At 43.6% G+C, this 10,574-nt stretch overlaps 1 protein-coding gene across 7 annotated transcripts; it reads left to right on the top strand.

The window, feature by feature from the left end:
• The first annotated feature begins 6,553 nt into the window (after positions 1-6,553).
• Positions 6,554-10,275, top strand: LOC119279004 (pectin acetylesterase 5-like). 7 transcript variants are annotated; one of them, XM_037560414.1, is made up of 11 exons: positions 6,554-6,789; positions 7,930-8,062; positions 8,210-8,289; positions 8,376-8,452; positions 8,579-8,710; positions 8,781-8,844; positions 9,175-9,228; positions 9,328-9,405; positions 9,497-9,602; positions 9,706-9,851; positions 9,964-10,275. In XM_037560414.1, exons 1-11 carry the CDS (start codon positions 6,562-6,564, stop codon positions 10,072-10,074), a joined length of 1,209 nt encoding a protein of 402 aa, XP_037416311.1. In that variant the 5' UTR covers positions 6,554-6,561; the 3' UTR covers positions 10,075-10,275. The 7 variants fall into 7 exon arrangements, with proteins under 7 accessions (XP_037416311.1, XP_037416308.1, XP_037416305.1 ...); XM_037560411.1 differs by having other exon boundaries at positions 8,376-8,523; positions 8,599-8,710; positions 8,784-8,844; positions 9,183-9,228; positions 9,344-9,405; XM_037560408.1 differs by having other exon boundaries at positions 8,376-8,523; positions 8,599-8,710; positions 8,784-8,844.
• The last annotated feature ends 299 nt before the right edge of the window (positions 10,276-10,574 follow it).

Below are 10,574 nucleotides of genomic sequence, written 5' to 3'. Positions count from 1 at the left end.
GACATACAGATCACTTTTTCTAATATAGGTTTTTATCAGATTTTCTTACATAGTGTTCACCAGTACGAAGGGTGGACAATGAGAGAGCAAACTTTGTTCTTATTACTAACTAACCCTTGATATATTAGGCTTAATGTGTATTTATAGTACGAAGCTGCATTTACAAAAGGTCATTTGGTTGATGGACCCATCACTATGATTCTTCGCTTTCCCATTCTGTAGTTTTGTTGACTTCTTGGTTCTTCTTTCCCCTACTCATACTTTCACACAGTGAGAATGTTCATCTTCCCCGATCCCGCTGCATTTTCCTAATTCTCTCTGCTTGCTGAATAATTGTTGTTGCCGGATAGCTCCCATCAACTTACTTTCTTGATTCATTGCATTGGGGTTAGTGGTCATGAAGAATCGAATATATGGCTCAAATTAATGTAATATAACAATGTCCCAGTGCTCTCACTATTGGTTTCCATTTTTTTACAATATTTCACAAAGAAAAATCAATATATAATAGTAGAATATAAGAAACAGGTTTGATGGCATTGCACATATGAAATATGACAATGTCTCGACACTCTTACTATTGGTCTGCATTGAATAATAAGTTTGTAGAATCAAGAATCACATAATATAGAATCAGGAATCACATAATACTTCCGCACGGTAGTACACCATATTGTACCTGCCATATAATGTTAGAATAGGTAAGTCGGATTTTATTTTCACGTTATTTTATTTAATAGGAAGTGGCCTCCTTTAGTGAAAGAAACATCATGTTGAAATCATGTTATTCGTTCATTCCTTTAGAATATTTTTGTATAGACTATGTTCTTGACAACATCATCCTCATTGTTACCTTCATCATTTACCATTACCCGCATTCAATCCCTATTTGTTACTATTGAGAAGGCTACGTTTAACTATCCATGTGTGAAAACTTGTTCAGATAGATATAGTCCTACATTGTTTAGTGATTGCCCCCGGTTTTTATTGATAGTTATAGAAAACAAAACTGATATGATCTCCTTTTTAGAACAAATGGCAATGTTGATTTAGTTGCTGATATGACTATTCTTGCAATATATGACTTTCTCCACAATGTGTTTCAGTTATTATCTGTGTGCTTCATTGAATCTTCTTCCAAGTTGAAATCGTCATGCGTGTACCATTGCGTAACATAGCAATTTGGTCGATACACAATGCCGAAGTGCCACTGGGTGGAGAAATTTGACCCAAATTGTTGTTTGCCAGAGGAAGATGATGTAGACTTTGTATTCTAAAAGAGCATTTCTGCACAATGGATAGATATTCTGTTTGGAGAGATGGAATCCCTATATACTATAAGTGAGAGTTTGTATTTTTTTCGAGAGATTGCGTCTATGTTTGTCAGTGATAATCTATATTTCTTTGCAGAGATTGTTGTAGAAGTTGTACTCCAAAATATTCTGTTTGGTCAGTTTTTCCCACTCGGGCTGGTTTCAGCCTTATTTGATCAAATCAACGAGTTTGTAGACTAAATCCGATCACTTCTCGAGTTGTTGGCCTAAAATGTGCAATCGGTTTGAGTTTATGGACTAGTGGTGCATTTCACTCTTTTTGGTCGGGACTATGTGTGAACTGCATTGTATCTCTAGTTCCAAGGAAGAAAAGAAAAAACACCGACAATGGGAAGAAGAGGTGATTTGGAGCTTGCATAGGAGGCTCGTGGTGCAGTTCCAGACGGTAGAAAGCCGGTCTTTAACCAGCGAGCAACTGCCTCCTCTGGTCGAAGGGTGGCCAATTCTGTTCCTCTTGGCCGTGACATCATGGTGGACATGGTGTGCAAGGGCTGCGCTGATGGCAGCCTCGTTTCCTAACTGGTCTGTCCAAGGCGACGGTGAGGCTGTATCAAAGTGGAGATTGTGCTGGACTCGTTTTTCACTCTGTTAGTCTGGGGTCCTCCTTATAAAAGACGCATGGACCAGGCACGGGCCGAGGGGTATGCAACCCGTGCGGCCTATTGATCCCTTGTGCGACTATGTCAAGCCCATGCGTCTTCGCTCAATGCTACCATATTTTGCGCATCGGCGACGACTCAAACCAGCGCCGCAACGCCTCCTCGTCGGTTTGCCAATTGACAAAATTTCTTTGCCATCCATGCGCTATAGGCCATGGCTATCGCCAATCAATCCTTTGCCCTCCCTGAGCCGTCGTTTCACCAAAAGCCGGGTTCCGGCCACATGGCTACCACCGGCGCTACTGCCGGTAGTTCTTCCGGCAAGTCACCACCAGTTCAATGGTAATCTCAAGCTCACGTTATAAATTTTATATCGGAATTCTATAAGCACATCAATTTCTATTGCACGTCTTGCTAATCTAATTCAGTAGAAAGTGCATTACATTGCTGTATCAATTTATCACAGTCTATCAATTCCGGATCTCTAGCATTATTCTCCGACAGAACTACAGTCCATCATTTTTCTTTTGCACATCGCGCCCATCTAATTTGAATTTTGCCAAATGTACTACTCCCTTAAAGTTGCTCAATTAATTAGGATCAAAGGGAGTAATTGAGTTTACTCTACACTAGTGAGCCCGTACCACTATTTGATTTTAGTCCATGCAATTGGAAGGAATGTGGTATACACAATAGTAGTTTCTTAATAGTATCACTGAGTGAAACACTACTGCATATAGTAGGTCTTACAAAGAAGATAGTATTTGTTAAGTAATGTCTTATTTATAGATTATATTTGTCAACGATAAAGAAGATTTTTTAAAGAAATAGGCCCCATTTTAGAGTTTGGCACGGGGCCTCCGATTTCGCTGGCCTGGCCCTGACAGGGACTAGACTGTAATTTTATATTTCTGGTGGGACTATGTGTGAACTGCATTGTATCTCTGGTTTCAAAAAAAAAAAAGCCCAACGACGGAGAGAAGAGGTGAGTTGGAGCTTGCAAAGGAGGTTCATAGTGCGGTTGCGCGCGGCCGAAAGTCGACCACCAGCAAGCAACTGCCTCTTCCAGTCAAAGGGCACCCATTTCTATTCCTCTTGACCGTGACTCTTTGTGAATAGTCCTAGTCGAAGACTAGGCTGGATGCAAGGGGAGGTGGGGCTGCACCGATGGCGGTCTCATCTCCGTAAGTGGTTCGTCCCAGTCGACGACGAGGCTGGATCCAAGGGGAGGTTGCATTGGACCAGATTATTTTCTTTCTCTTAATTTGGGGCCCTCCTTGTAAAGGGCAAAGGCCAAAGGGACTAGTCTATAATACTGTTGGAACTCTTTGTGAACTGTATTGTATCTCTACTTCTTGTTTAATGCAGTGTGTGGATCCTTAGGGGATCCTTGCCATGTTCCAAAAAAGAAAAAAGAAAAAAAAACACCCGACTGGCACATTGATATCTTGTCCAACTGCTCATTCATTGATATTTGATCTTGACCAGCCTCCCTCCAAGGATCACCATCATACAACTTGTTCGCAAATTGGGTGGAGAAAGTTGTCCCAAATTGTTGTTTGCCAGAGGAAGATGATGTAGATGTTGTATTCTAAAAGAGCATTTTTGCACAATGGAGAGATAATCTGTTTGGAGAGATCGAATCCCTATATACTATAAGTAAAGGGTTTGTATTTTTTTGAGAGATTGCGTCTATATTTGTCAGTGACAATCTGTATTTCTTTGGAGAGATTGTTGTAGAAGTTGTACTCCAAAATATTCTGTTTGTTCAGTTTTTCCCACTCGGGCTGGTTTCGGCCTTATTTGATCAAATCGACGAGTTTGCGGACTAAATCCGATCACCTCTCGAGTTGCTGGCTTAAAGTGTGCAATCCGTTTGAGTTTATGGACTAGTGGTGCATTTCACTCTTTTTGGTTGTGATTGTGTGTGAACTGCATTGTATCTCTGGTTCCAAAAAAAGAAAAGAAAAAACACCCGACAACGGGAAGAAGAGGTGATTTGGAGCTTGCATAGGAGGCTCGTGGTGCGGTTCCAGATGGTAGAAAGCCGGTCTTTAACCAGCGAACAACTGCCTCCTCTGGTCGAAGGGCGGCCATTTCTATTCCTCTTGGCCGTGACATCATGGTGGACATGGTGTGCAAGGGCTGCGCTGATGGCAGCCTCGTTTCCTAAGTGGCCTGTCCAATGTTGGGGCTGCCCTTCGGCGACACACGCCGAACCAGCCCCCCCGGCGACGAACGCCGAGAAGCCCTCTGACGACGAACGCCGGACGGAGGTAGAAGACGATGAACAAATCACACTTCCGGTGACGAACGCCCTGGCCGACGAACGGCCTGTATGTTGGTATTTATTCATCTCAACTCCCTCGAACACACATACATGGAGGTACACACGCACACACGCAGCACAACCCCGGAAGAACTTTCCCATCGACCGGGCGCATACCATGGCCCCGATGGAGACTACATCTTCCTTAGGCCCCTCCCTCCTCGACTCGGCTCATACCGTCACCGTGGCTCGGCAACAGACCGACGCCAAATACAACCTGATGAAACAACTGAAGTAACCCACGGCCGCACGCACGCACCCACACCATGACTTGCATGCACGCCCACTAACTTGGCCGTCACACCCGGCCACTCACATCTAGCTAACCTCCCGGGAGTCTATCCGTGACTAGCAAACTTGCCTAGCTTGCTGCATGCACGCACACCGCACCGGCCGCTACCAGATGACCCGCCTTGCATGTAGCTAGCCAGCCACGGCTGCGCGCACGACACCCGTATACGTGGTTTATCCTAACATCCGAGGCGACGGTGAGGCTGTATCGAAGTGGAGATTGTGCTGGACGCGTTTTTCGCTCTGTTAGTCTGGGGTCCTCCTTATAAAAGACACATGGACCAGGCCTGGGCCGAGGGGTATGCAACCAGTGCGGCCGCGTAGGGCCTCCAGTTCGGAGGGGCCCCCAATTTCCTAGCACTACACTTCACAGGCCTATTGATCCTTTGCGCGGCTGCGTCAAGCCCGTGCGTCTATTCGATCAATGTTACCATAACCTGCGCGTCGGTGACAACTCGAACCAGCGCCGCAACGCCTCCTCGTCGGTTTGCCAATCGACAAAATTTCTTTGCCATCCATGCGCTATCGCCAATCAATCCTTTGCCCTTCCTGAGCTGTTGTTTCGCCAAAAGACGGGTTCCGGCCAACCTTGCAGCCACCATGGACCCCACCGGGAGAAGGTCACATGGCCACCGCCGGCGCTACCAGCGCCACCTTGACCGCTGCCAGTAGTTCTTCCGGCAAGTCACCACCTGGTCAATGGTAATCTCAAGCTCACGTTATGAATTCTGTATTGGAATTTTATAAGCACATCAATTTCTATTGCACGTCTTGCTAATCTAATTCGGTAGAAAGTGCAGTACATTGCTGTATCAATTTGTCACAGTCTATCAATTCCAGATCTCTAGCATTATTCTCCGACAGAACTATAGTCCATCATTTTTCTTTTGCACATCGCGCCCATCGAATTTGATTGTTGCCAAATGTACTACTCCCTTAAAGTTGTTCAATTAATTTGGATCAAAGGGAGTAATTGACTTTACTCTACACTAGTGAGCCCGTATCACTATTTGATTTTAGTCCATGCAATTGGATGGAATGTGGTATACACAATAGTAGTTTCTTAATAGTATCACTGAGTGAAACACTACTGCATATAGTAGGTCTTACAAAGAAGATAGTATTTGTTAAGTGATGTCTTATTTATAGATTATATTTGTCAACGATAAAGAAGATTGTTTTTAAAGAAATAGGCCCCATTTTAGAGTTTGGCACGGGGCCTCCGATTTCGCTGGTCTGGCCCTGACAGGGACTAGACTGTAATTTTATATTTCTGGTGGGACTATGTGTGAACTGCATTGTATCTCTGGCTTAAAAAAAAGCGCCCAACGACGGAGAGAAGAGGTGAGTTGGAGCTTGCAGAGGAGGTTCATAGTGCGGTTGCGCGCGGCCGAAAGTCGACCACCAGCAAGCAACTGCCTCTTCCAGTCAAAGGGCACCCATTTCTATTCCTCCTGACCGTGACTCTTTGTGAACAGTCCTAGTCGAAGACTAGGCTAGATGCAAGGGGAGGTGGGGCTGCACCGATGGCGGTCTCATCTCCGTAAGTGGTTCGTCCCAGTCGACGACGAGGCTGGATCCAAGGGGAGGTTGCATTGGACCAGATTATTTTCTTTCTCTTAATTTGGGGCCCTCCTTGTAAAGGGCAAAGGCCAAAGGGACTAGTCTATAATACTGTTGGAACTCTTTGTGAACTGTATTGTATCTCTGGTTCTTGTTTAATGCAGTGTGTGGATCCTTAGGGGATCCTTGCCACGTTCCAAAAAAGAAAAAAGAAAAAAAACACCCGACTGGCACATTGATATCTATCCATGCTAGCTTGTCCAACTGCTCACTGATTGATATTTGATCTTGACCGGCCTCCCTCCAAGGATCACCATCATACAGCTTCATCGCTCTTACTTGTATTATTCATTCCAAGAAAATGACGTACCAGCGGCCCTTCTTTTTCTTCTACTTAAGCAAGAAGGTATTGGAGCATTCAAACCGTGCAGCTTGCCAAGAAGACATGGCGCCAAGCAACTTACCAGCGGCCCTGCTCCTGCTCCTGCTGCTGGCCTCTTCCGGCCCTCTCCGTCCTACGCTATCCGGCGCAGCGCCTCTGGAGCCCGTCGAGGTCAGCCTCGTCGCCGGCGCACAGGAAAAGGGAGCAGTCTGCTTGGACGGGACCCCGCCGGGGTACCACCTGCAGAGAGGCTCCGGTGATGGATCCGGCAGCTGGCTCGTCCATCTAGAGGTCCGGAGTGTCATCCATGTCTTGATCATTCACCCATTAATTTTCCTATATCGCCGTCTTTTTTCATGTCTCGCACAAATTAGCAAGCAGTAAAACAACAGCAACAAAGATCTAGTATCACAGCCCTTCTCGTAGGCATCATCTTGGAGTCATCTTGGTTGCGGGATCCTGCCACTGCTTGTTGGGGTGGCGGCCCTAGGTCAGTGTGGCGTGGTCTCTTATTCGGCAATGTTGATGGTTTCGAGCGGAGTTGGGTCATGGCTGGGTTTGGTAGTCGGTTTCTTCCGGTGTATTTCAGAGCCCCTGATGCGCCGCCGTGTCTTCGTGAAGTCAATGCTGCAGTGGTGATGATGCTACGAGATGGGTGGTCGGTTGCTGAGGCCAGTCGGTGCAGGCTCAGTGCTTTTTCTGTGTAGTGTTCTTTGTCGGAGTTGTCTAGTCACTGAGATCTATACTCGATTGCTTGGCATGGGATGGCATGGGTCTCGGCGCCTTTGCCATGAGATATTCGTTGGTGGTCGTCAATGGTGAAGTAGGAGTCGTTGGCTCACGATAGAGTTATCCGATTACGCTTGATGACAACCTCACGGCATTTTTCTCCTAAATGGTGTGTGTGTCTTTGACTCTTCGTATGGGTAGCCAGGTTGGCCGGTGTTGCCTTCTGTTATAGTGGGGTGTTATGATAGTTTTTGTCGGTTTCGACTAATTAACTGGGAAACTCTACTTCTTATTAATTAATGATGAGAGGATGTCTCGGCACAAGATTTCCATGTCTCACTATTATTAGCCACCATCCATCCATCATTCCCCCATTAATTTTCTATATATTGCCATGTTTTTTTTTATCATTTCCCACACAAGTTAATTAGCCACTTCACCCACAAAAAAAGCCAGCAAAAAAGAATATTATATTGATGATGGGACCATCTTGTAACGTCCTTAACCACACAATATTTCAAGATATATACAGACCTAACCCCCAAATTATGTTTGGCATCAAGCACATGCCGCCCACTCCACATCTTTTTTTTTTGATCAAAAGATGCCATCCTAAATGCATGATGGGATGTTTAGCAAGTGGACTCGAGGTAGGCTAATTAATTAGTTGACATGTATATTTTCTCAACTGAAAACACCCAGGGAGGAGGCTGGTGCAGCACACTCAAGGATTGTTCTGGTCGCAGAATGTCTGTTCTTGGTTCATCAAAATTCATGAAACCACTACAGTTCGCCGGTCATGGGATTTTTGACAGTGACGAGATATATAATCCTGGTAATTACTGGTGCTTCACATCCAATCCACTCGCTACATATTTGTTCCATCTTTTTCCACGCCCTCGTTCTGTTTGTTTGTTTGCGTAAGTGATTCTGTAACCTGTTTGATATGTCCTTGCACTAATTTTGATCATCGCATTATTAGATTTCTACAACTGGAACAAAGTCTATGTGCGGTATTGCGATGGGGCGTCATTTGCTGGGGATGCTGAAGGTCAAGCGCAGGTGACTTTCTAGATCGTGGTCCGGTGTTGCTGTTTTTGTCGCTAGAGGTAATTCTCTGTTGGTAATTGTTAAGGATGGAACCACAGTTTACTTCAGAGGGTTACGCATCTATGAAGCAGTTATTGGCGAACTCATGGAAAAAGGACTCGCCAATGCTACACAGGTCGTACTTCACTTACCAAAGTTCACAGAATACCAAGAACCATTTTGACAAAAATATTCTGCGTGACAAGGGTTAGTTGTGACAATAACCATGTGAAAATGAAAAAGGAAACTCATATTTTTACAGATTTCAGGTGCTCTTTACAGGTTGTTCTGCCGGAGGTCTAGCGACGATACTGCATTGCGATGATTTTAGTGCACGGTTTCCGCAGCAGGTTTCAGTTAAATGCTTTGCGGATGCTGGGTTTTTTCTTGACGTGTAAGACCCCTGAAAATAAATGTAATCCACTAGCATTGTATACCTGAACTAAAGTACCACTTTTTTCTAGCAGAAAGGATATATCTGGAGAAAGGTCCTTTTGGTCTTTCTATAACCGAGTTGTACAGCTCCAGGTTAGCTGTCGGGCTTGATTGAGACTTTGAAGTATATGTCTTATTTATAATCAAACCTGCCGGTCATCTTCTAATTTTCTATGCACTTTCTCTGAAACGTGAATACAATAGTAGGCTTTTGTAAAACTCTACTTCTTCACGTGGTTAGTAAATACTCCCTCCGTCCGGAAATACTTGTCATCAAAATGAATAAAAGGGAATGTATCTAGATGTATTTTAGTTCTAGATACACCCTTTTTTGTCCATTTTGATGACAAGTTTTTCCGGACGGAGGGAGTAGTAAATACCATTAGTAATATTTCTCGCCTTCTTTTGCTAACTTAATTTCAGAATGTTAGACAAGTGTTGCACAAGGACTGCCTTGCCAACAAGGACCCAACCGAGGTAGTTTCCGCTGTATAATTTGAATTGCTTCCCACACTTCCGCATGTCATCACCAGATTATGTCAGTAAGTTTGTTATCTGAAATAATGTTGGTCCTAGTGTTTCTTCCCCACAGAGCTTATTAAGAGCATCCGCACCCCCATGTTTATTCTCAACTCTGCGTACGATTCATGGCAGGTATTTTTCAATATTTTTATTGTTATTCTAATATCTACTTATGTGTATTGATGTTATGATTGTTTTCTATGTGGTTCTTCACCATATATAGATACAGAATGTTCTCCTACCGACTTCATCTTCCCCTGAAAAGACATGGTTGAGTTGCAAGGACAATATCAGAAACTGCAATTCAACCCAAATTAAAGTTCTTGATGGTTGGCTAAGCTTGTCAATCTACTTCCTTTTTACCCCCTCATTCATCACCGGTGCTCTTCCTGTTGTCTGGAACACTAAATAATCTCTCTTCTTCTTCTATAGAAATCAGGAACACAATGATCAATGATTTGAAGGTCATCAATGATAAGGCAGACTGGGGCATGTTCATTGATTCATGCTTCACTCACTGCCAAACGCTCTTTCGCGTCTCTTGGAGTTCACCAACATCCCCACGGCTGGGAAATAAGGCAGGGAGTTCAAAATAAAAATTCTACTAGAAACTTGAATTATCTGTGTTATATTTGATCCACCATATTGTCGCTTGGATTGATATAATTTCGTTACCATTTTGTGGAGCAGAATATTGCAAAGGTTGTTGGAGATTGGTACTTTGGAAGGAGCCAAGGAGTGAAAGAGATTGACTGCGAGTATCCGTGCAATCCAACGTGCAATAGTCTACCGCCACCATGATTTGTTACTACTCCCTCCTATCCATATTAATTGACGCTGCTTTAGTATTGTACCAAAGTAGCGTCAATTAATATGGATCGGAGAGGGTATATTGGATTGTGTTGATATCTACTATGTAAAGATTCAAGACAAAAACACAATCTTCATATTGAATTGTGCATCAAAGAGAAAAGCAATGATCACGCGTAATAAAATTAAGTATGGCAGACGGGTGACAACATATGGAGTAAAAATTTAAAACAATTTATATCTCAAGCAAATTATCATTGGAAATTTTCCCAAAAAGATGCATTATTTTGTTAATTCGTCAAATGCTGCTTCAGAATTTCAGTTCATGTTTATTTTTGTCCAGAGAAAATAGGGAATAACAAAAAAGTATAAAAAACTCATTGTGAACAAGTATTATCTCAATTTCTCCTCTATTTTTAGGACTTGTTTAATATCTCCTCAATATTTTTGAAATTTTTGTGTTGAGTGACATGTAAACCAACATGTAGTCA

This window comes from Triticum dicoccoides, chromosome 3B, assembly GCF_002162155.2.
Source record: "Triticum dicoccoides isolate Atlit2015 ecotype Zavitan chromosome 3B, WEW_v2.0, whole genome shotgun sequence".
Lineage (NCBI taxonomy): Eukaryota > Viridiplantae > Streptophyta > Magnoliopsida > Poales > Poaceae > Triticum > Triticum dicoccoides.
This window is presented reverse-complemented; position numbering and strand designations above follow the sequence as displayed.